The 26,770-nt window shown below is 35.5% G+C and overlaps 1 protein-coding gene across 1 annotated transcript; it reads right to left on the bottom strand.

The window, feature by feature from the left end:
* Positions 1 to 2,122: 2,122 nt before the first annotated feature.
* LOC138710434 (uncharacterized) lies at positions 2,123 to 25,115 on the bottom strand. Its single transcript, XM_069841329.1, has 5 exons — positions 25,025 to 25,115; positions 21,032 to 21,168; positions 11,562 to 11,853; positions 6,062 to 6,186; positions 2,123 to 2,993 (listed from the first exon to the last, which is right to left on the bottom strand). Exons 1-5 carry the CDS (start codon positions 25,063 to 25,065, stop codon positions 2,950 to 2,952), a joined length of 639 nt encoding a protein of 212 aa, XP_069697430.1. The 5' UTR covers positions 25,066 to 25,115; the 3' UTR covers positions 2,123 to 2,949.
* Between the last annotated feature and the right edge of the window lie 1,655 nt (positions 25,116 to 26,770).

The following is a 26,770-nucleotide window of genomic DNA, read 5'->3' as shown; positions in this document are numbered from 1 at the left end:
TTGATGGCCTCAGAATTGTTTTTGCTTTCATACATCTTCTATGAAGGACTTACATTTCATGATAAAGGAAATTGCTCATGGATTTTTAAATTTGAGGAATGGTTCATGAGATAAAACTTTTCTTACAAATCATAATTTTTGCATGATAATTTTCTTCAATTTTTAGAAGTTAAAAATTCATATCATGAAAAATTTTGAGTGGAGATCTGATTCCATACACAGCTGATTCACGTAAATCGCAGCAAATGGAAGCTGCTAGGAACATTATTATTGACCAAAAACGTAGTTGAGAGAAAATGCAATTTTCAGTGGGTGTGACATTTTAAAAACGGTCGCCAGATCTTTAAATGTAGTAGGCGAGGGCTATATATAGGACAGAAAGTTAAATAATTGCATAAGGTAATTATTTATGTTAAAAAAATGTATATTTATCTTTACCATTTTGGCCAAAAATTCAGTCTTAGTGTCCCTTAATGAGAACTTGAAACTTGTCAATTGATTATATTTTAACAATGTAGGAGAAGCTGTTGTACCTAGGGACAAGTTTTACCTGGGGACACTTATTGTTCAAGATTATGAGGTGAAATTTTTGTTTTCGCAGTTGGCCACTTTAATTTCATCACTCAGCTGTTCTGTGAATGATTTACTTTTTCTTGAAGCATTTTTATTTAAAAAGTCTGTTTTTGAACCTAAAAATAAGTAATTTTCAAATTAATGAAATATTTTTAATTGACTCTTTATATACACGAATAAAAACTTAAATCTATATTTTCAAACCCTGTTACTCTAGCTAAGAATCCATGTGGTTATTGGCTTGTTTTCCTAACCTCAGTCTTGGCAACAACTTTCTGAGATGTATTTCACTGAATCCTGATGTACCTGGGGACGGTATACCTGGGGACGACTGTCTTCGGGTGGATCTCGTTACATTTTAAATAATTTTGTAAATAAATTACTCTTATGAGTAATCAAAAACAGTATTTAGTAATGGCTTTTATGAGGTTTCAGCTTCAGTGGAAATGCCACGCAGCAAATTAAAAATCAAGGGACAAACCCCGACAAAACTAAATTATGCTCCTCTCAGGAAAAGAATAACTCATAATCCTAAAAAGGAAAGGTAAGCGTTTTAACAGATATGCCAGAGAAAACCGAGATAGAAGAAAGAAAAACAAAGTTGAGTGAGAAGAGAATTATGATGAATAAAGTTCAGAAATGGAAGAAGTTGAAACAATGCCATTTCAAATTGTAAATGACACTGAGTTGATTGCTCGAGCGAATTTAGAAGACATAAGTGAAGAAAATTTTGTTCTCATTCGTGTGGCAGAAAAGAGAGACTAATTATAAAATTTTCGTCGGTAGAATTTGTAAGAAGATTTGTGAAACAGAATTTGAAGTTCAGTATCTGAAGAAGACGACATGGAAATATAAAAACTGGAAATTTATCCTTTGAAGAGGTGGAAAATTTCAAATACCTTGGAGCAACAACAGTAACAAATATAAATGATACTCGGGAGTAAATTAAATGCAGAATAAATATGGGAAATGTCTGTTATTATTTCCTTGAGAAGTTTTTGTCATCTAGTCTGCTGTCAAAAAATCTGAAAGTTAGAATTTATAAAACAGTTATATTACCGGTTGTTCTGTATGGTTATGAAACTTGGACTCTTACTTTGAGAGAGGAACGGAGATTAAGGGTGTTTGAGAAGAAAGTTCTTAAAAGAATATTTGGGGCTAAGAGGGATGAAGTTACAGGAGAATGGAGAAAGTTACACAACGCAGAACTGCACGCATTGTACTCTTCACCTGACATAATTAGAAACATAAAATCCAGATGTTTGAGATGGGCAGGACATGTAGCACATATGGGCGAATCAGAAATACATATAGAGTGTTAGTTGGGAGGCCGGAGGGAAAAAGACTTTTGGGGAGGCCGAGACGTAGATGGGAAGGATAATATTAAAATAGATTTGATAGATGTGGGATGTGATGATAGAGACTGGATTAATCTTGGTCAGGATAGGAACCGATGGCGGGCTTATGTACGGGAGGCAATGAATCTCCGGGTTCCTTAAAAGCAGTAAGTACGTAAATATTTAAAGAAGTTTACTAAATATGGGCAATCAGAAATTTTTTACCTTTCTTCAGAAGATACTGTGATTAAACTTCCTCACCTTCTCCAAAAAGATTCAAGCCTAAGGGGCACTAAAGAACATGTTTTCAAAATGTCACTTGAATGATACGCCCTTGAATAATAAAAAATTCATTTAATTGGAAAGCCTAATACCTAGTGTTTTCTATCAAGAAAATTGAGAACTATTTTAAAACTTTAAATTTAACAACATTATCACTATTGTTATTACATTAAACTTAAAGGGAAAATCTATGATTAATAACAATTGTAAAACAGTAAATTGTCTTAATTTTGTCTAATTATAAACTTAATAAAATGTTAGTTACATTAATATTATGTTGAACCATGTCCCAAGGTACGTCATCCTATGACCCAAGGTACATCATTCTGTGTCTCAAGGTACATCACCGTCATGTAGCTAAGGACAGTACCTAGCATTTTCGGAAAATTTAAAAAATCTATACAAAAAAGTATTTAATTGAAACCTTATTTTTTTTCTTAGATACTTTATACTTCAAAGATACTGTTGTTAATAATAAACATTTATGGTAGCTTATACAAAAATTTAAAAAATTGAAATTAAAAAAAAAAAAAACATCTTCTCCTATAAAACCAAGTTAATAACATCAAACATACTGTAACTTCAGTTAAACTTTTTTTTCTTACATTTTATTCGTAAATCATAAAATAATTTTCAATAAAGTGGAAAATATTCAGATATTTAAAGGTATTTTAGGCTGTTTCATGCATTCCAATTTTCTGTACTTCTGACAGCAAATTATTTACACCGTAGGTTAGAATGTCTTCGATGAAAGATTTTAGTTGAAATCTGTATGGGTTTTGCCTCCTTCTGAAGTGGAATCTGTAAAATAGGAAAATTAAATTTATTGTTATAACGTAATGAGTAGTAAAGTATTATAACTAGACATCGGATGTTTAGGAAAATGCCTATTTTATTTGAATGTTCATATTTAAAGGCTTTTAGTAAATGTGCACGAATCCTGAGAAATGAAGCATTCTGATGAAGTTTGATCTTGCCTTTTTTGCCGTTTACGCCTTTTTTACTTTAATATGTACTTTTTTGCCATTTTACTTACTTTTATATGCACCTTTTCGCCTTTTTCTTTATATGACTACTCACTCAACAATACTGCATTTATTTCTGCGTTCGAAACTAAGGAAATTGCAGTTCTTAGAGTAGCCTTAGATATGGGACACCCTGTTGCAATGCAGCATTGTTGTTTCGCTTTCTCCGGCCTATATCTCAGACCGTTGGCCAGACGGAAGGGATGGCGTACACCTCAGACCTTTTGAGGGAGGAATGTGGGAGGGATGGCGTACACCTCAGACCATTTGAGGGAGGAATGTGGGAGGGATGGCGGGACTGGTCGTTAGGGTGTTGAGGATTAGGTCGGTTCGGCGTGGGTGCGGTCGTTGGGCTACAACTAATCCCAGGGGCGTACAATACATCTCAGGTCGTGGTGCATAGGGATGTTCCTCTCCCGGCCTCATAGAGAGAAAAAAATGGTAGTGTCTTTAGGCATGAATTCCATATTCACCACACATTGAATATCCCCAAACACTGTATGCATGAGTTTGCCTGCTGATGGTACAGCCTTGAACTTTTTGGGTGCAGGTAATCCTTTGTGGCAGAACTATATTGATGACCTCTGGTTTTCGAGATCAAAATGGTGTACCCAGTTTTCGTCACCTGTGACAATGTTCTTTAAGAATTCATCGCCTTCTCCTTCGTAGCGCAGAAGCAATGTTGGCAAATATCCAATCTCTTCTGTTTCATCAATCTTCTTAATGTATCCAGCAGTGGCGTAGCATGAAATTTTGAGCAGGGGAAGCTAACTCAAGTTGTCTTTCATGCAATATGAGAAAACGTATTACAAAAATACAGTCTTAAAATAAATAGTAGTCAATTTCAAGTCAGCAGTCGAAGATTGGTTGGAACATCTTAAGTAACACCAATAAGGCATGACCTCAAATCATAGTAGTAAAATATGATTTCACGGTTTACACATATCTCTTAACAAATAGACACGTATACGTATAACATTAGCTCACTCCCTGTCATACTTAGAGAAATCACAATATTAGTATCATTACGTAAGTATGAGTCTGTCTTTTGGTTGTGTCCTTCATTGACAGCAAGGGAGTCGGTCATTTGATTTTTAAATCACACTTTTGTTCCTAAGTCTGTCTTGATAATACAATTGTCCTAAAAAATTCAAGTCAATTAGTGTCAGGAACTGTTATTTCGCTCATTATTTATTTATCAGCCACAATGGACACTAACACTTCAACTTAATACAACTGACGAAAAGGGATAACTCGGAAACTACTTATTTTAAATGTTAAAGCTAGCTTCTTGCGAGCCTTGCGACTAGGGTAGTTTAGTTAGAAAGGGATGGAAAATCTGTGGGGTGGATTACACAGAAGAAACCAGTCTGCTTGGAAGCTGGTGTGTGCAGGCTTCTTGTTTACTGCTGCATCACAAATCATCCTGAGCTGCCGCATCACAATATTTAACGAGTAAACATAAATTCTATTAAAATTAATAAATAATTTTCTCCATAAATTGCAGGTTTATTATGAAATTATTATTAACTGGGGAAGCTAAGCTTTTTAGCTTACATTGACGCTACGCCACTGGTATCCAGCTGTTTGCTGACAACATAAAGTCCACTATAGTCCACTGTAGTCTATTCAGTTTTTGTTTTTCACGAGAAATGAGGGATATTTTGATCGGTGTTCATTATCGATGCCTGTTGCTAGTAGCCAGAGTTGGGGTGTAGTCAATATATACTGCAGGGCTGTGTCTTCTGCAACTGGTACTGATGAGTTTAATTTACGTCTTTTGTGATTTATGGATGGACAGTATAGAAGAATGTGTTCCAGATCTTCATCATGATTATTACACCACAGACAAGTAGGATTATCAGAAATTTGAAATCGGTGTAGGTACAATTGAGTGACAATGTGACCTGTTCGGGCTCTTGTTAAAAATATTTGAACATGTCTGGGCAAGTTTTTGTACATTTCCAGGTCATTTGGTTTCTTTTGTACAGACAGTAAAATTTTTCCTTTGTCAGAAGAGAGCCAATTGTTGATCCATAGGTTTGTAAAATGAGACTTTACTGAAGCAAAAGCACTGGATAGAGATATCACTTTAAGAGGCCTTGGTTGCAAATATGTTGCCTGTTTTTGCGAAATTTCTTCTGTTTTATGTGAGGAAGGAGCATTCGAGGCACCCATCGTGCGCAAATTTTCTGAGATCCTAGTTCTACAATTATCGCTCCCTTGATATGCCACGCTGGATTGACGGGTGTTCCTGCGTTATGCGACGATTCGCTGTAATGAGTTCACTGACACGAATCCGATGAGCGTTATCAGTTGCAGTACGTGGTCTTCCACAGCGTTCTTTGTCACACAAGTTGAGAGTTGCACCAGGTTCATTACGAGCACGAGCAGACCAAAGTCTCACAGTACTGATGTCAACACATTGATCACGATAAACATCCTTCAATCTCCTATGAATGTCCATCATTTTCTGCTGTTAAAAATCTCGATCACAGCACGCTGCTTCAGACGCACCGACATAGTGCTGGTACACGCTATAACTCAGAGCTCTTTATTGGCAGAAATAATAAACTTGTGTCACTGAAAACAGACAGTTCACTGAATATAATGAATTATCACTAATATTTTTACCTATATTCACAGCGAAACAAAAAAAAAATAGAAGCCATTAATTTTCAACAAGCCCTTGTATAAAGACTCGCACACATAACAATGATCTACAGTAAATCATTACTCCATTTCTATAAAAAGCAATGAAGACATTTAAGTGGACTATCAGACATGATAAAGTGCCTTGGCCTTATCTAAAATCTATATTTCGCTATCGCTTCCCAAACTTACCAGGGCTGAATTCGGGTGGCTGTAGATATTCCATTTCCTCATCCACCTCTTCAATCGAGTCTGCCACTAATGGAAACTTGATCTTCTCTTCAAATATTTCACTTTCAGTGTAGTCCACAGAAGCACTGCAATCAAACCAGTTAGAACAAAACATTTACTTTTTAAGATCAGAATAGACGTAGAATCACATTTCAGTGAACAAATAACTTAAGGAATACCGTGAAGAGAGTTTTAGTCCAATATAGAACTCATGATATTGGAGAAAAAATGGGAGTATAAGGGTACAGTACATCAGTTATTCATAGATTTCAAAAAGGCGTATGACTCGGTTCAGAGAGAACTTTTATATATTCTTATTGAATTTGGTATTCCCAAGAAACTAGTTCGAATAATTAAAATGTGTCTTAGTGAAACTTACAGCAGAGTCTGCATAGGCCAGATTCTATCTCATGCTTTTCCAATTCACTGCGAGCTAAAGCAGGGAGATGCACTATCACCTTTACTTTTTAATTCGCTCTAGAATATGCCACTAGGAAAGTTCAGGATAACACAGAAGGTTTGGAATTGAACGGGTTACATCAGCTTCTTGTCTATGCGGATGACATGAATATATTAGGAGAAAATCGACAAACGATTAGGGAAAACGCGGAAATTCTACTTGAAGCAAGTAAAGCGATAGGGTTGGAAGTAAATCCCGAAAAGACAAAGTATATGATTATGTCTCGTGACCAGAATATTGTACGAAATGGAACTATAAAAATAGGAGATTTGTCCTTTGAAGAGGTAGAAAAATTCAAATATCTTGGAGCAACAGTAACAAATATAAATGACACTCGGGAGGAAATTAAACGCAGAATAAATATGGAAAATGCCTGTTATTATTCGGTTGAGAAGTTTTTGAAAAACAAAAAAACCAAGAGGAACAGAGATTAAGGGTGTTTGAGAATAAGGTTCTTAGGAAAATATTTGGGACTGAGAGGGATGAAGTTACAGGAGAATGGAGAAAGTTACACAACGCAGAGCTGCAGGCATTGTATTCTTCACCTAACATAATTAGGAACATTAATCCAGACGTTTGAGATGGGTAGGGCATGTAGCACGTATGTGCAAATCCAGAAATACATATAGAGTGTTAGTTGGGAGGCCGAAGGGAAAAAGACCTTTGGGGAGGCCGAGACATAGGGGAAGATAATATTAAAATGGATTTGAGGGAGGTGGGGTATGATGATAAGAGACTGGATTAATTTTGCTCAGGATAGGGACCGGTGGCGGGCTTATGTGAGGGCGGCAATGAACCTCCGGATTCCTTAAAAGCCAGTAAGTAAGTAATTAAGTATAGAACTCATGCCATTACGAAATTAAATAAATTTAATTTATTTATTACGAAGGTTAAGATGATGTTTGGAAACAATGATTCTGGTCATCATAACTTCCAGGACGGCTCCTGCTCTATTGATTAGACTACCAGAGACCGTGCTGATGACATCACCTTCTTTCCGCACTGATGTCAAGAAATTATAGGAGCTATATTTCTATGTCCCATACACCGTACGGCGTCGAAGAATATCTTTAGTAGGAGGAGGATGATCGCAGTGGTCCTATTGTTTGTTACTTTCGAGAGGTGAGGCGAGACAGAGGGAAAATATTAGTGATATGAATGCTTACATCAAGTGACGCAGTATTCATTAAGAAATAGTATGTAAACTTTATCAGTTTCTGGTCATTGCTCTTGTGCTTGGGAAGTGAAGAGTTAAGTTATTATTTATATTATTTATTATTTATATTTCGATTAAAAACAACGCCAATAGATTCTATGAGATTCCTCACTAATATTAACAGCATCAAAATGACAATAGAAGAAAAAGCACTGATTCAATATGAAAAACTTATCAGATTACCAGGTAACAATTGGCATTCATACAGTCCTCTTTGTAGATTGAAAACTCAAAAAAGTGTCATATCCATTGTTCAAGAATTAAAACAGAAAATCAATATCCCGAATTTAAAAAAAACTTACAAATTAAACCAAACCCTTTAACTCTATTAAATATAGAATATAATCTAAATTTAACAGAAGAAATACTGAAATCAGAAGTAAACACTGAAATACTGAAACAATTGTCTTTAGAGACAATTAATATTAGGTACCCTCCACAAAACTGGCTTCATTTATACACCGACGGATCCTTGATCTCCAGAGAACAAGGTGCCGGTGCAGGTGTTACGTGCTGTCTCTTCTCACTTTATAGATCTCTTGGATATGGAACAACAAGTTTTGATGGTGAAATCATTGCAATAAGTGAATGTCTCAGGAATCTTCTATGCCACATCAATAAATTTAGGAATGCAGTTATATTGTCAGACTCCAAAGCAGCTATTCTATCAATCGTCTCTAAACACACACCTTCATCTCAAACAGCAGAAACAACTAAAATACTCTCTCAATTAATATCACTCAATAAAAGAATTGTATTCCAATGGATACTATCCCATTGTGGAATCCTGGGAAACGAGAATGCGGATGCTTTAGCAAAGAAGGGCAGCACTGCTACTTACAGACCTGTTACTAAATCTACGTATTACTCTGTGAAGAGATTTATTAAATCTACATACTTAGACTTCAACAAACAAAATTTGATAACTCAATCCCAAGGGAAAAAATGGAACTCTCTGCATCAAAATCCACAGTTAATTCCCGATTTACCACGCAAATCGTCTGTAGCTGCATTTAGATTGGCAACAGGCCATGATTGTTTGGCCAAACACCTGCATAGAATTGGAATATATCAGTCCCCTAACTGCCCATTGTGCAACTCAAACCAAGAAATGGATTCGGAACACCTCAAAATCTGTGCTTCAGTGGCTTGTCATGATAATATCTTTGAAAAATATTGGAGCGCAAGAGGTCAAATGACTTTGTCAAACGCCTGGCATTAGAAAACAACAACAACAACATATTTCGATTAAGCAATTGTCGTTAACAGTTATTTTATCGAAATAATTAGTAATCCTTTAATTTCCAAACGCGTATAGTTACTAATGTTTTCGACATGAGTAATAACTTGGCTACTCGGATGCTTATATGAGCGATGTTTATAATAATCAGCAGCGGCAGTCGTCGTCCGCTCATCTTCTTCTGAGTAACGGACAATATGTGTTCCTTCAATATTAAAAATAGAGGAATAGTTCACAATAGTACTGAGGTCAAGATCTATCGTGAGCTATAGAGCTGAGAAACTCTCGCAGAAACTAGAAAACACACACTAGTCACACACTCCACCATTGACAAGGAAGATAATACGTCTAATTTAGGCCTAATTTAAACACAATAATTATCGATACACTAAAACAATAATACAACTAAATAATATTTTTAATTCACACAAAGCACGCGCTAACCAGCCAACTCAAAGTCATTCCGGGCACTGTATTCACCACTAGGCCGTGGTATTCACATTCAACTTGTAAACATAGACACGGCAACACCGTCCCGTTACCATGATTACGCGTCTTTCGTGATTGGTTGATTTGAATGGTTGCCATGGTAACATGCTGAAGGCGCCATTTGTCAGGTCGGAAGTAGTGTTGGACAGACCATAAGATTCCAATTTTTTACCAGATTTTTGTCTTTAAATTTGGGTGTTATATTAGTATCGGGTCTTAAAATCGGGTATATAGAAACATTAAAATAGCAATTTGAGGACTTGGATGTATTAGCTATATTGTACTAACACAGACTAAATCTAAACATATTTAGATATTTAAACTTACGTAACTAGATATGTAACGGTTATTAATAAAACAAATTACAAAAACATAAACCTGACTAAAATCAAACTCATTAAAATTACTAGTAAAACAGGACGTCTCAGTCTGATTAACCCATTATTCACAGATATGCCTCCAAAACATAAAGAATCGGTCTTAATCCGAATTACCGGTATTTCAACGCCCGTACTCCATTTTTCTCGGCAAATTTAAGAACATCCACCTTATATGAAACCGTATAACTTTTCTGGGAATTCGTTTTCTTATACAGTATCTGAATGACACAAGGCACTTGAAAGCACTATGCCACTCATGCACAAGACTACCGGTAGTTACTGATTTTATTATCTATAATACTGAAGGGCATGATCAGGTAGACAGGATAAACGAAACGACCAGCTTCCACACTCCTGCGATCTCATTGTTTTCGTTAATAGTTACTATGACAACGATTTTCTGGAAAACTTAGTTTCTGTTTTACTTAGAATAAAGCACTAGAATTATTCTATTACCTGCATTTTCTTATGGGTCTAATAATAGCAAACAAAATGTTTTTCTAAAACAATACTGAAAGAAAAATTAGGAGGATCTTCTAATCGATGAGGTCTTATTTTCGAGTAAATACAGTATGTCTTCAAGATTAATCTATAGAGCATCAGTAGAACCAGACATTTTCATTATACAGTGTTACTGTAAATGATCTTTCCGATTACAAACTTGAAAAACTATCGTTAGGAGACACTTAGAAACATGATATTGGTATCAATGGAAAGATAAACTCAAATATTTTTGTTATGTTGGTGAACCTGTCGCATATGTATTAATTTCGTTGCTATGAGACGATATAACAGAAAAATGGCTGCAAACGAAGACAGGAGGCATTCTGTGTGCTAGATTTTCACATATCCCAGTCTGTTGTCACTGTACAACGCAATTTTAGAAGAAAATTTGGTGTTGATCCACTCAGTGGGCCTAGTATCCGTAAGTGGTAGCTGACTTCAAAACGAGCGGATGGCTTCTTCCACAACTGGAACAGGATATCGAAGGTCTCATTTTTCAGTAGGATGGGGCACCACCCCATTACCACTTAGATGTCAGAAACGAACTGAATACACGACTTCCAAGGAGATGGATTGGACGTGCTGGCCGTGAAGATTTAGAATGTTTGCATTGGCCTCCACGTTCTCCCGACCTCACTCCTTGTGATTTTTTGTGTGGGGTTTTATAAAACAAGTGTATCAGCCATTACCACCTACCATTGAGGATCTTCGTGTCCGCATCACAGAAGCCATTGCACTGGTGGATGGTCCAATGCTACAACGTGTACAGCAGGAAATTGACTACAGACTTTATGTGTGTCGTGTGACACAAGGAGCTCACATTGAGCACATGTGACTTACTTACGGTTGTGAACCAAATGTTTTTCTTTCTGTTTCATATTTTCCAGTGAAAAAATTTAAAAGTTGTTGGTGTTTCTGTTTCCATTGATACCAATTTTATGTATTCTAATTTTTGCTGATTTAAGAGTAGTACATGCCATTTAACCGAATGTATAACAAAAAATATTTGATTTTCTCTTTCCATTGATATCAATATCATGTTTGTAAGTGTCTCCTAACGATAGTTATTCAAGTTTGTAATCGGAAAGATCATTTATAGTAACACTGTATCATTATAATTTTGACCTTGAATTCCTAACGTAGTTTAAAATAATGAATTGAATTACAATTACCATTCAATGCCATCAGGGTCAAGAGGCTCCTCCGTGAACATTTCCATCTGAAGATTAGTAGAAGCTCTCTTTCGGCTAACTGATTTTCCCTGGATTAGTATCGTAGATCCTCTGAGACCCATACTATTTGATGATGGCTCTAGATCATGCGACATATCCCTCAAAGGACCTGTAGGTGACTCTTGAGTGGTGGTAGGAGATTTCCGATTGCTTGAGATAGCATAACACTGGACAATACTGTCATGCACTTGCGTCTTCAGAGGAAGCTTCGCATTAGCCCCACGAGAGTCGTCTGAAAAAACAGATCTTGAGCTTTAAATGAATCAGAGATAACAAATGTCCAACGTCTGTGTCGCAAGCACATAACTTACATTTCTTATAACAACATAATTTGTTTTCACTACCAGTGAGCAGTCAATAAGAGCACAAGAGCACGTGAACACCTTATTTCCATTAATCCACGACTAGTTTTATTATTTAATACCGTATTGACGTAGTGGGGATGTATAATATGACAATCGAGTATTTTAAACTTCCCGCATCTTGCATAAACGTCTTATGTAAACTTGGCAACATCCGTTCACGTACAAGCCGTGCTCTTTTCAAGAAGGTTACAGGAATTTCACGCATGCGCGGGAGAAAATTGTCTTTCGCTGGCCGCTTATGACTCGTCAAGAGCACAAAGCGTTAAGTGGACAGTGAATCTATCCTACAGATGTCAGGTGCATCGATGCCTATTGTTTCCGTGCTATATCTCGAGGAGGAAATTTAATAGTCTGTATTTTAGCCTGTAGGTGTCAGCATCTCACTGTTGGAACGTTTACTTTATGTGGATGTGTGTACAGTGCTGCTACGAGAGTGTAGTTTGTGAATTACTATACTTTAGTGTCAGCATAATAGCATAGTTTGGCTTTCAAACATGTGCTGGCTGAATGTGATGGTATGAATTTAAATATCTGTATGGTGGTGTATATTATTTAAGAATAATATGTACTGGCATGTATTTATAGTAATTTATGCGAGTGGGATTACAGTACTTGTAGAGGCTATAGTGTATCAGTGTGTTGTGAATCAAAATATAATACTGAACACACGCTTTTGTAAATAACGGCACTGTGGTATGTATTAATTTTTAACAAACGTAAACAATGGACTCTGTTCAAGTAATTTTGAACAGTAAATAACTGGGTAAACTGGCTTACGAGAGAAAATTGGAAATAAAAAGACTGGGTTTCATTATTATTATTATTATTATTATTATTATTATTATTATTATTATTATTATTATCATCATTACATGTTGTTTTGAATTTACATATGTTTTTTTCGGTAGTAAAATTTTGGAATCATGACATTTCATATTAGGTTAAACATACGATTTCAAACTCTCTTCGATTTTGGAATACAAAATTGTGAACATACAATATTTTATCACGAGCCGCCACTGTACTATATTTCACTGCATTCTTATTGCTGTAATGCATAATGGTCATACCCTATTGTATAATGATTGTCTCTGGATTCAAGCATTGCAAATTCAAAGCCAACCGAAAGCAGAAATTCTTCTTCTGCTGACTGGTAAAGTAAAGTTAGTGGCACGTTATGCAATAATACAAGCCATTCCTAACTTTTATTGTAAATGATTTCCTATGTTTTCTCATCATATATCTTAATGTTTTTTTCTTTTTCTTTCAAATTGTCACATAATTGTTTTAATCATTGTTCATTATGAATTGATTAGTAAGCCGATCTATTGAACCCTTATTTAGGGCGGTTTTTGTTAATACAAATAATAATAATAATAATAATAATAATAATAATAATAATAATAATAATAATAAAGAGAAACTCAGTGTCCAGGTCGGTCATTATTAAATTTCCAGTCTTCTTAAGAGAAGTTTCCACGTAAAAATTATAAGTGCATGTGGTATAAAAGAAAGGAAACATGTCGACTCAAATCTTTCAAAGTTGCATTTTATATGGAACGGTGCTCGCCGATGTACATTCTATTTGTATGTGCAGAACGAAAGTAACAAATAGAAAGTGGACATAAATTAAACCAAGAAATTTAATTTATCAGTGACAGGTTATCGTATTTAGTATTTAAAGGTAGATGGTACGATATCGTTCTTATAAATGCTTACGCCCCTATATAAGAGAAAGACGACCATATAAAGAAAAGCTTCTATGAGGAATTGGAACACACTTTTGATCAGTTATCTAAATATCACACTGTCGGCCTGGGTAGCGTAGTCGGTATAGCGCTGGCCTTCTGTGCTCGAGGTTCCAGGTTCGATCCTGGCCCAAGTCGATGACATTTAAGTGTGCTTAAATGCGACAGGCTTATGGCAGTAGATTTACTGGCATGTAAAAGAACTCCTGCGGGACAAAATTCCGGCACACCGGCGACGCAAATATTATAACCTCGGCAGTTGCGAGCGTCGTTAAATGAACCATAATTTACATTTTTAGATTTTAAATTTTTTCTGGATATCACATGATAAATTTATTGGAGTATTTCAACGCTAAAGTAGGACGGGAGGATATTTTTAAATCGATTATTGGAAAACAGAGCCTTCACTTAACTAGTAATGACAATGAAGTTAGGTTAGTCAACTTTGCCAATCAAAAAAATTTAATTGTCAAAAGTACAACATTCCCCCATAAGCATATATAAAAATATACTTGGACTTCTCCAGATGGATTGACACACAACCAAATAGATCACATCTTGATAGATAAACGGAGACATACTAGTATAGTAGACATTCGAACCTATAGGGAGGGCAGAATGTAATTCTGACCATTATTGGTAATTGGAGAACTAAGAGAAAGACTATCAGTAACCAAGCGAGTAGAGCAACAAGTTAATATTAGAAGATTCAATATTCCGAAATTAAAGGACGACGAAACTAAGCAACGTTATCAGGTTGAAATTTCAAATAGGTTTGCGACTTTAGGAAGTTCCGACGAAGTTGAGAAAGAATTAGATGTTAATAACATGTGGGAAAATATCAGAGATAGCATCAAAATTACAGTTGAGCACAACATAGGTTATTATGAAACTAAGAAAAAGAAACCGTGGTTTGATGAAGATTGCTTCATGGTAGTAGAAAGAAGGAAACAGGCAAAATTGAAATTCTTACAGGATTCAGTTGTGGCGAATAGAGATAATTATTTCAATGAAAGACAGGAAGTAAGTTGTAAACTTAGAAATAAAAAGAGAGGTTACTTGAAGGAAAAACTGAATGAGGTAGAAACAAATAGTAAGAATGAAAAACATTGGAGATTTATATAAGGACATAAAGAAATTCAAGAACGGATATCAGGCAAGGGTAAACGTGATCAAGGATGAGAATAGTGACTCGTTTGCAGACTCTCATTCAATCCTGAACAGATAGAAATACTATTTTGGGCAACTACTAAATGTACATAGGCCAAGTAGAAATGATCGGGACGAAATTTAAATACAAACTGCTGATTCATTTATATCCGAACCCACACGTTCTGAAGTCGAAATTTAGATAGAAAAGCTGAAAAAGTACAAGTATCCAAGTATCGATCAAATTCCAGCAGAATTAATACAAAAGGGTGGAAGCGCATTATCTATCGAAATTTATAAGCTACTTGGGAAAAGGAAATTGTACCAGAACAATGGAAGGAATCCATAACTGTACCTATTTTTAAGAAGGAATAACACTTTTGTCGACATCGTATAAAATTTTGTCCAATATTCTTTTGAGAAGATTAACTCCGTAAGTAGATGAAATTATAGAGGATCATCAGTGTGGTTTTAGGCGTAATTGATCGACTATTGATCAGATTTTTTTTTGTGTTCCACAGATATTGGAGAAAAATTGGGAGTATAAGGGCACAGTACATCAGTTATTCATAGATTTCAGAAAAGCATACGACTCTGTTAAGACGGAAGTATATCATATTCTAATAGACGTTGATATTCCGAAGAAACTAGTTCGATTAATTGAAATATGTCTCAGTGAAACGTACAGCAGAGTCCGTATAGGTCAGTTTTATCGGATGATTTTCCAATTCACTGCGAACTAAAGAAAGGAGGTGCACTATCGACTTTACTTTTAAACTTCCTCTAGAATATGCCATTAGGAAAGCTCCGGATAACAGAGAGCGTTTGGAATTGAACGGGGTACATTAGCTGCTTGTTTTTGCAGATGACGTGATTTTGTTAGGAGAAAATCCACAAACTATTAGGAAAAACACGGGAATTTTACTTGAAACAAGTAAAGCGATAGGTTTGAAAGTAAATCCCGAAAAGACAAAGTATATGTTTATGTCTCGTGGCCAGAACATAGTACGAAATGTAAATATAAAAATTGGATATTTATCCTTTGAAGATGTTGAAAAATTCAAATATCTTGGAGCAACAGTAACAAATATAAATGACACTCGGGAGGAAATTAAACGCAGAATAAATATGGGAAATGCCTGTCATTATTAGGTTGAGAAGCTTTTGTCTTTTAGTCTGCAGTCAAAAAATCTGAAAGTTAGAATTTATAAAACAGTTATATGACCGGTTGTTCTGTATGGTTGTGAAACTTGGACTCTCACTTTGAAAGAGGAAAAGAGATTAAGGGTGTTTGAAAATAAGGTACTTAGAAAATATTTGGGGTTAAGAGGGATAAAGTTAGAGGAGAATGGAGAAAGTTTCACAACGCACAAATGCACGGATTGTATTCTTTACCTGACATAACTGGCAAAATTAAATCCAGATATTTGAAATGGGCAGGGCATGTAGTACGCATGGGCGAATCCAGAAATGGATATAGAGTGTTAGTTGGGAGGCCGGAGCTGAAAAGTCCTTTGGGGAGGCTAAGACGTAGATGAGAGGATAATATTAAAATGGATTTGAGGGAGGTGGGGTATGATGACAGAGACTAGATTAATTTTCCACAGGATAGGGACTGATGTCGGGCTTATGTGAAGGCGACAGTGAACCTTAGGGTTCCTTAAAAGCCATAAGTAAGTAAGTACTATAGAAAATATCTAATCAGCAAAAAGGAAAACAGAAGTTCATGGATCTATATTCCAATGACAAAGTACACGACGTATTTGAAATATTAGCAACATGAACGGTAACAAGATGTTGAATCTGGGGTAATTCCATAACATCGGTTCCTTATCAACAAGAAAATTTACGTCCAGTGAATTAAATGACACTTGCTGTTTGGTGTCATTATATATGTTGAATTTTATGTTGGCAACATTCCCATCGTGTTACTTCATTTGTTTTCAGTTACAAGAGACGTTTATAAAGGCGTAATTTCAATGTTTAAAAAAATATAACATTTTATATAACTTCATTTCAGTATGCGGTTTTCACTTGTCATAGAAGAACAGCAATTAGTGAATTTTATTATATGTTAGTGATATATCTACTTTATATCGGTGACAGTAATTTATTAGATGTGTTGTTTATGGGTTTAGAAATATTAATTTATATTAATTGCTGTTCAGTGTAAAGTGAGTCACAAACATCCTGAGTTTTTTTCTTTTTTTTTAATATTAGCAGAATTGTTGTCAGAATACATATGATTTTATGTTACTTCTTGTATATGTATGTTAAATATCGATAGAAATGTTGAAGGTTGTGTTTGTTTTGTACAATAAGTGTCATAATATACTTCCTAAGTTTTGTAACGTGAGTCACAGATTTTACTTTTTGAAAACATTTCCTCTTTCTATTGTAGAGTAGTATGTCTTAGCACTCCAGTTATATTTCTACAGTGTTGTATATATTCATGAGTTATTTGTCTCTTATTGATGGTATTGATGTACAGTAAATAAATTTGACATGCCGGGAAGGTAAAATAAGAAAGAAAAACTAAAACAAGAAGGATAGTATGAGGCATTCAAACAAAAACATCAGTTAAAAGGAAAAAATAAAATAAAAAATGAATAAAAAATTAAAATAAAAATTAAATAAGAAATGAATTGAAGTTAAAAGACTATCCAAATCAGGAAGAGAAAATATCGAAAAGAAACGAAGAGCAAAAACCAAGAGTCGCCAAGTGTAGTTTACATAAAATGACGCTGCAAACAATAATGACGGTGAACAATCTCCCTTTAAGTGTGCAAGATTTTTATGAAAAGCAAAGGCAAAGGATAAAAAGTCAATGCCACAATCTCCACACAAATAAGCAGTGGTTTTAAGAAAACCTCAAGAGGATAAGACTGAGACAGTAAACAGAAAACATGGAAATCAGTGGCGGTTCCTCGGGGGAGGGAAGGGAGGAACGTCCTCCTCACATTTTTCTTCTTTTGAAAGTAAATACCAAATAAAATACGTGCCTTGAAATTCAAGGAAGATTCGATAATATTTAGGTTCACAGCTATAAGAAAACCTCGGTTGATCGAGTTTTAAACGATACGCTATCATGTGCTGCTAGAAAACTATGAGAAAGATGCGAGATTGTTTGTGTGGAGGAAAGTCAATCCATTCCTCCTTTACTGCAGTTAACACACATAGACAACAGCGCACTAGCGGCCAGAGAAAGAACGGAGAGGGAGAAGATCTCCTCTGAATCAGCGCATGGGCGGGAAATAGAAACCGACTGGTCGTGCAGCAAGCTCGCTACCGCTGCCATCTAACGATCTTGCATTCAACCAGACTAACACACATATAGAAGGAGGCACAATAAAAACAGTTTTAACGCAACGCTATGAAAGATACCGCATAAACTTCTTTTTTTTAATTATGAATAAAAAATATTATTCATTGCACTTTATATAGACTACTATTCATGGTTTGAAACTTTCAAGGATATTTGGAAGTTAAAGTCGGGTTTATATAAAACAAAGAGGAAGTAGTTCTACTTTAGTATCGCTGATCTTTTTGGCCCCTGAAATTCACTTCCATTCATTGTGTACTAGACAGGGCAACAGCCAAGTTGTCAGTTTTGTACGAATATATTTTAAATTGGAAGTAGGTACCCCAAACTATATTATTTCTAACACAAAAAATTGGCCACCGGCAACTTTGAACAATAATGGTAGTATGACTTTACAAGAACTGATATTCTTCAAAAGCATGTGATACTGAACTTGTAAAATGTACATGTGGCAACACAGACCACGTGCGTGGGTGCAGTGTTCTCGCTTTCCTCAGTTTATTTTCCATTCCCATTTCCGTAAAACGGTTCCAGTTACGAGTTAGTAGCTAGTCTCTTCCAACACGTGTGATGCTGTAGTGTGCTCGAAAAATGCTGCGAGGTGAATTTCCTTGTAATTGTTAATTTGTGCAATTATTCAACAATGAATGGAAATGAAAACATTATATATGTTGGAAATTTAGGAAACTCAGTTTACAAGAACAGATTATTGCTATACAGAAGGAAGGCCAACCCCAACACTACCTGGTCTTACATGTATGCATGGTGACTAATTTTTAGCATGTTTCATTCAAGAAGGTGCCATTTCGTCCTGTTAACTTCTTTCCTCCTCTTAAGAAATGCGCAGGAGCCGCCACTGATGGAAATACGATCTCAGCTGTTACCATTAAATTAATTCAGAAATTTTATACGAGTTGATATGCGTTGACAAGACACTCTTATTAAAGATGGAAACAGCAAATTAGATATCTTCAGAGGACTCAAAATCTATCTTATTCTAGTGACCGAAGATATTAAGTTAACAACCAACCAACTGAAGTTGAAGCAACCATTTGCTAAGCTAAAACTACTGAGGGCATTACAAAATTGTATTGTACGAGTGTTACACCGAAAACTAATAACAAACTTATTTTTTCCGACTTACAGGAATGAATGACTACAGCGAATAACCCACAAAAAGGGGCAAAATATGCTAGTTGACTATAACTGGAAGATATTTACATTATGAACTCTCCAGAAGTGTGATTATATTTTCTTTTTCTTTGTTGACTCTTTTTCTTTCATTTATGTAACATGAGTCACATACAAACAAAATATATTCTGTTAATTGTTTTAATTTATTCCTTTTATGTTGTGTGAATTATTTCCTTAGACCTTTTCTCTTTTATTACAAAAATATGTATTCGTATGTTGGACAGCATATAAACACAACAGATTCTGTATGATAATGAAGAAAACGTGCTTCAGATGGTGATACTTTTGTAACGTGAATCACAGACAATAAAGTTATATTTTAATACAAAAGAAAGCAAAAAATGATAATTCGATTTAACAGCATTTTGTTATTTCCTGACACTGGCATATAAACCATTGTTTAGATATGTATTTACAGTTTTTATTACCAAAAAAATTTCCAACTTATATGAGTCAAGCTGTAACATGAGCCATATGGAATGACCCTTCTGTGATAACAGAATGAAAATCATTCCTGGGTCATTCCATACAACATTTTAAGAATATGCCAGCGATGTCATACATTTTTTTGGGCTTTTTAATATAATAATGTTGTTATGAAAATAAATTAAACTGCCAACTATGAGCGCCATATCATTAATATTTTAGTCATACGTGTGGCTGAAAAATGGTTGGCAGTTACATGTCATCCATCATTTAAAATATTCTAGACACCCTATAAGAAGTGTCATTGAAACTAAACAGACGCCATTGTAAACAGGAATAACCATATTTTAATACCTTAAAGACTAATCCGAATAATATTAAGGCATGCTCATAAAAACACCTCATTGAAAAAAAGAAATAGTTTTATGTTCGAATGCAACAAATTAAATTCATGCGAATTTCATTCCTATTAAAGAAAATTTTATTCCTAATCCATCTCCCAAGTTTTATGACTTTATCTCAAAAAACATGTTAATAATTAAATTAATAAAATTATTATTGATTTTGAAAATCGCTTGCTATGTGTGGCGGCCGCAGCGTTCGCGAGACTTCATAACGATGAGTAATCTCAAACGTCCGTCTCCCTGACCTAGATCGCGCAACATTCTGTACGACGGGAGAGCCTATCTGCTGAGCTCCTTTGTTCCGGTGAGTTATTTTTATTAAATCTGACATGATATTGAAGTCAACATTCTGAAATTTTCACAGTGGAATCAATATACCCTAAAGAATTAAACACATGTTTTTTCGTCTGTAAAAATGAATTGAATTTTGTGTTCTATATTTTTTAATTAATTTACGGTGGGTAACTATTTAAAAATTATATATGTATATTCATTTTAAGGACATTTATAAACAAGGCTCTCCTTTTTCGAATTGCATTGAAATCACTTTTCCATCTTTCTTTACATAGTAAGAAAACATCAATGAATGAAACCGTGTTCTTTGTTAAACCAATATTTTAAATTCTGATTGCTGCCAAACTATGAAAGATATAAATATAGTACTGCTTGAAATTCATATTTAGAACATACAAAATAACCTACTGCAATATTTGTAACTTTTGAGACATCATGGTTCAAAAACATACTTTTTTGCAATGGAATGACCCTCCTTGTATTTGCTTCCTTGTCTCTACACACTTACGTTTCTTCGTATCAGCAACCGAAATGACATCATTCTTGGCTCTCACTACTTTCTGCTTGGAAGAACTCGTATGTGAACTGGAGATGGATGGAGTTCCATCACTTCTTGTGCAACTCCCTACCAAGCTTCTGGGCACACTGTAACACAGATATCATAGCTCAGAGATAATCACATATGGACTCAGAAGATGTTTCTCACCTACATGAATATAATGTAACACTGTAGTCGTACTTTTAATTAATTATTTTAGTGAGTCAGTGAGTGTCTGTGGCTCCATACGGGTTCGATCCCCGGTCGAATCGTGATGGATTTGCGGTGGATAAAGCAGACGTTGCAGAGGGTTATTCTCGGGGGTGCTCCCGTTTCCTCTATCATTCCACCAACACTTTTCACTTCATCTACACTTCCCATCTTTCATCATCATCTCCGTTTCTTTCCCCCAATTCGGACTTGTGGTCGATACAGAGTCGACTGGGGGCCGCCATCGAACTTGGACTCCGTGGTAAGTGGTCATTAGTTGCTGGTGAAGGCTATGCACCAGGCTCAATGTACGTCCTGGAACCAGGGTTGAAGGACCGCAGTGATGCCTACGTGTAAAGGTAAAAGGATCCTGCAAACTATAGGGGGGATTTCGGGGGCGGCCCATTGGGAAATATGTAGAGTGGGAGGGTCTTGAGACAGGAATGCAAAATTGTGCTACAATTGCGGCAGACGTCACAAGCCGTAACACGTAACTCGTACCTTCCCTTTAAGACCCGTAACACATTTGAAGAGTTTTCGCTGTCGAGAAATGTGTTGCGAGAAAGAGGCGAAGAGCCTTCCTCCACACATTTGGCGAGTTCTCGCTATCACAGATCACACCTCGCTATGATCTTCTATGCACTGCCTTCACGCAGAAAGCATTTTTTTTATTATAGTAATGACTCGTTGGGGGAAATATTATAGGTTATGTATTTACGTATATTGTCGTACTTAAATAACCTGTAAGTATTTATTGTCGTACTTTATAAATTACGTACGAACGCTATGTTGAATCTGAGTATTCAGATTAAGAGGAAATGGAGTTACATGAACATGTTTTGTTATTGAAAAGAAAAAGTAGGCCTAAAATTAAAGCCAGAAATATCTCAAAATCACATTGTATCTTACGAAAATAAGGGCGAGTTTTGGACACTGGTTTCGATTTGAATGATGATACGTTTAGGCGTTATTTCAGGTTGAATGGACCTCAGTTTTTTGTCATTCATGATATGATAGAGGATTCTTTGCTATGTTCTGATTAAAATTATATAAACTGTTAAGACATATAGATACATTATTTCAAATGTTTAATTAATGCTAATAAATCTCATCAAAATAAAATATAGTCCTATTTATTTTCAGATAATCTGATATTTGTCTTCAGATTTCTTCTTTAAGTTTCGTGTTTTTATAGTTTTCATCAGGTGTATCATATAAATACACATTCTGTACTTAAAGATGACTCCATAACTAATACAACAATTCACGTGCTAAAGTATTTTTTCTTTGAGGTGACTTTGCCGCGTACATAAGAAGCAGTACTGCCAATCTACTACAGTTTAAAATTGTGTCGATAAATGTTTCAAGATGATATAAATCGGATATCTGCAAATGCTACCCTCGTCCTGCACAATGGCTGTTTTCACAAAAAAAAAAAAAAAAAAAAAAAAAAACTTTGGACTATGGTTGTTTCACGAAAACCACTGAAAATTTCCACTCCTACTACACAGGATAATGTTTTTTTTCACTAATAACTAATTGAGTAGATGCCCGCTCCAATACGCTAACCGTATGCTTAAATTTTAATGTTTTGGACTAAGGTTCTTTAAAAAAAAAAAAAAAACCTTCAATTTCAAGTCGGAACAGGCATGATAGTTAAAACTTTGAAGTAGAAGAAATATAAATGTATTTGCTAATATGAATTTAATAAATCATTAGATAGATTAGAATAGCAGCTTTGTAGAGATCTGTAAAAAGTTATATAATGTTTTACCCGGCAATATTAGACATTTAAGCTTGAGGCTTTTTAAGAAAGAAATTAAAAATAAATTAATAGACTTATCAGGGGCGATTTCTCCGGGCATGCTATGCTTGCTGCGCAAGCCCAATATTTTCGTAGAATGTGTATTTCTCAAAATGGGATTACGTACATTAAAATTTCTTTCGATTTTTGTAATAATGTCTAGGCATAATACCATCCGCAGGTTGCACACCGCAAGATCGCAACGCTTGCTCGTTTCTGGGAGCTACAGGAAAGACGTAGAAACAGCGAGAATATGATGCGCGCGCAAGTGCCTTCCTCCTAGAACGTCCCAGTCGCACATGCTTCTGTTATATGCTGTATGAAGCTCTGGTCCGAGAGCTACACCGATTATTTAACGTTACAGAGATGGCAGCAGTGTTGCCAATTCAGCGGTTTTCCCGCTAGATCTAGCGTTTTTCGGCGTTAGTTTAGCGGGTAAAATTTATGAAACTTGTATTGCTGATCTAGGGATTTAGCGGGTATTTTTAGCACTCACAGCGGCAAAATAATATAATTTTACATTGACAATATAGCAATTTAGCGGTTTCTGAAAGGCTTCACAACGGATGTTTAAGAATCGATTTGGCAACACTGATTGGCAGCAGTTTTTACCAGTGAATGTGCTGTGATTTGCGATTGCAATGTAATTTTATGAGCGGAATGCATATGTTAGCTGCTGCATGTATTATTAGTTCTTAAACGTTAATTTGAAGTGCTGCAATGAGTTTGGAAATGTGTGTTATTGAAACTTCATTATTAAATCCGTTTTCCCGGAGGACTATTCAAGTGAAGACCGACATTATAAAGAACGGCAGACCATGTCCAGGGCTCCCAGATTTAAAAAGACAGCATAAGGAGAAAAATAGAGAATATTTGCGCTCGTTCAGTGCATCTCAATACAACAATACGCATTGGTTGGCAGGGTCGAAAAAACTGAATAAACTGTTTTGTTGGACGTGTTTGTTATTTTCTACAGATAACGGTGTATGGTGTAAAAGTGGCTTTGACAATTTAGATACTTTAACCTTGTCTATTACAAGACACGAAAATCTGCAAACCAAATGAATTATATCCTCCCATCTTCCCCCATCAATAAAAGAGCAAGCCTAACTTTCGTGACCAACATTCGCCCCTGCTTGTCATTATATAATATTGGTGAGTATTTTAACTCTATATAGCTGTATAACTTTTAGGGAGAATTGTCCATATGATGACATTTTCCTATGCTGCATTGAACAGTCTTTGGAATGAAAAAAAAAAAAAAAAAGGTCTATGTAAACACACATATATCAGTATTCTCAAGTACTCAAATATGAGCAGTAGCCGGAAGCAAAGTCTACCATCACATGTTTTCTGTTTATTTTTTTTATTGGGTTATTTTACGACGCTGTATCAACATCTAGGTTATTTAGCGTCTGAATGAAATGGTGATAATGCCGGTGAAATGAGTCCGGGGTCCAGCACCGAAAGTTACCCAGCATTTGCTCGTATTAGATTGAGGGAAAACCCCGGAAAAAACCTCAACCAGATAACTTGCCCCAACCGGGATTCGAACTCGGGCCACCTGGTTTCACGGCCAGACGCGCTGACCATTACTCCACAGATGTGGATTTTTCTGTTTACAACAGTAGTCTTATACAAGTACGATTATTTAGTCCTGACAGTCCCCAACGATGTGCGCTTGGGTCAGGCGAGTCTACGAGTATTTAATTTCGCCAAGGGGTGTTTGAGTTAGTCTCTCGCTTGTCGTCGGAGCGATCGTATGTCATGCTGCGGTATAGCGAAATGTTTCTAGTACAATTAAGCTGTACTGCATTCCTTTACCGACCACTCGCTCTTATCTCTACTCTGGAGCTCTTCCCACTATTCCTATTACTTCCCCTCTTTCGCGTCGCTGAGCTGTCAGGACTAAATAATCGGTCTGTACTTGTTCACATGTTAATACTCACATTTCAGGTTTCTGAACACACATTTTGATGTCGTCCATCATATGTCTCCTTGCATTGGACTGGGTTGGTTTTGTTCGAGACTCTACGGAATATTTTCTCCGAACCATGGTTTTCCTCTGAGCACTCATCTGTCCTGTATCAGTTGTTATAACTTTACTACTGCAGTCATTCTTAAGACTGGAATCTTTGCCAGGGGTTTGGGCAGATGTTGTAAATCTTCGGAAACTCGATGGCACTGATATATTTTCGGAAGTTTCCGAAGCCGGAAAACTGGCTATTAAGTAAATGTAGCGGAAAATAAAACCAAAGTTGACATTAAATTGTTTTTGTATTAAAGTATAGTACAAATCTAGCTACGAAAATCATATTACAAAATTAATCAGTATTAATAGGCCTAATATGTAAATAATAATAATAATAATAATAATAATAATAATAATAATAATAATAATAATAACTAGACGATACAATAAAATTCCATTACCATCACACACTTTGAACTTATATGGGTAAGCCTAATAACTTCAATTTTGTCACACTTAATTTTCATGTAGCTATTATTAGAGCCCGGATAACAGTTAAAATAAACAGGCAAAAAAGACAATAAAACGTAAAAAAGGCACAATTATCTTTGAAAAAGGCATTATAAATTTTAAAAAGACATAATATATTTTAGCAATAAATTTAAATTTTATCAACATAACTTGCATATTTACTTCGTAGGTGACACATGTTGACTTATAAAAGACTTTTTTTCGTGATTAACTGCCTTTTCACAAACCTTACATAACAAAACTGTTTCATCGGTTGAAAACACATGGACACCAAATTCACTAACATAAGCATGAAGTTTACTTTTCAATGGTTTACTGAATTTAGGCATTCTAGCTAACCGATCTTATATCTTCTGTCGCCCGACAATAACGGACTGTTCCTCACTCAAATTTATTTCGCCTGCAATAATAAACACGTGTAGAACAAAATTGTAACAGTAAGATTTGAAAATATGAAAGCAAACAATTGAAAATGCTACGTGACAACTTCTATGAGAATGAGCTTAATATTTAAAATTATAAAGCTGATTGTTGGTACCGTGAAGACATGACAATATTATTTTGTATAATCGCCGCGGCCTCATGCATAACATGTCGACATCATACAATAACGTGCGGTGTGCTTTTAAAACATAATTTTGCCGACCGATTGTTGCTCTGTAGGTTTCACTCTAAGCGTCACGTTGTCCACGTTGTCACGTCTACTTCCTCAATAAGAATAAGCACTAGTTTGTTATATTGTTAAATGGCTATTATTATTATTATTATTATTATTATTATTATTATTATTATTGTTGTTGTTGTTGTTTCATATACGAGTACGTTGACATTCTTAACTCTTAATAATAACTCTTTAATAATAATTTTTAATCGCATACCTTAATGTTCGTCCTCAGCACAAGACTTTGCAACCTCGGTTTTAGTCCACGTAGATTAGACAAGTAGGTGTCATTTAATAATGGAAGCAGCTTATTGGTTGCAACATTGAAATTGAGGGGAGTGATTGGAGCGGGGACATAAGAAATTGAAAACAATAATACAATTAAATTTCAAAGACCTGCCGAATGTTACGTACGAGGCCGTTCAAAGACCTGCCGAATGTTAAGCATGAGACCGCGGCGATAATAACTGATCTTATACCTTCTGTCACCCGACAATAACTGAGTGTTCCTCACTCAAATGTCTTTCTCCG

The sequence above is a fragment of the Periplaneta americana genome, chromosome 12, assembly GCF_040183065.1.
Source record: "Periplaneta americana isolate PAMFEO1 chromosome 12, P.americana_PAMFEO1_priV1, whole genome shotgun sequence".
Lineage (NCBI taxonomy): Eukaryota > Metazoa > Arthropoda > Insecta > Blattodea > Blattidae > Periplaneta > Periplaneta americana.
The sequence above is the reverse complement of the archived record's forward strand: the minus strand, read 5'-3'. Positions and strand labels throughout refer to the sequence as shown.

What these genes read in the sequence shown, in the direction of transcription:
- LOC138710434 (XM_069841329.1), bottom strand. Translation starts at nt 25,065, where the DNA reads ATGATGGACGACATCAAAATGTGTGTTCAGAAACCTGAAAT. An exon ending in GGTTGCTGATACGAAGAAAC is followed by an intron (nt 11,854 to 21,031) that starts GTAAGTGTGTAG and finishes CTGTTTTTTCAG; the next exon opens with ACGACTCTCGTGGGGCTAAT. An exon ending in GACCCTGATGGCATTGAATG is followed by an intron (nt 6,187 to 11,561) that starts GTAATTGTAATT and finishes GTTTGATTGCAG; the next exon opens with TGCTTCTGTGGACTACACTG.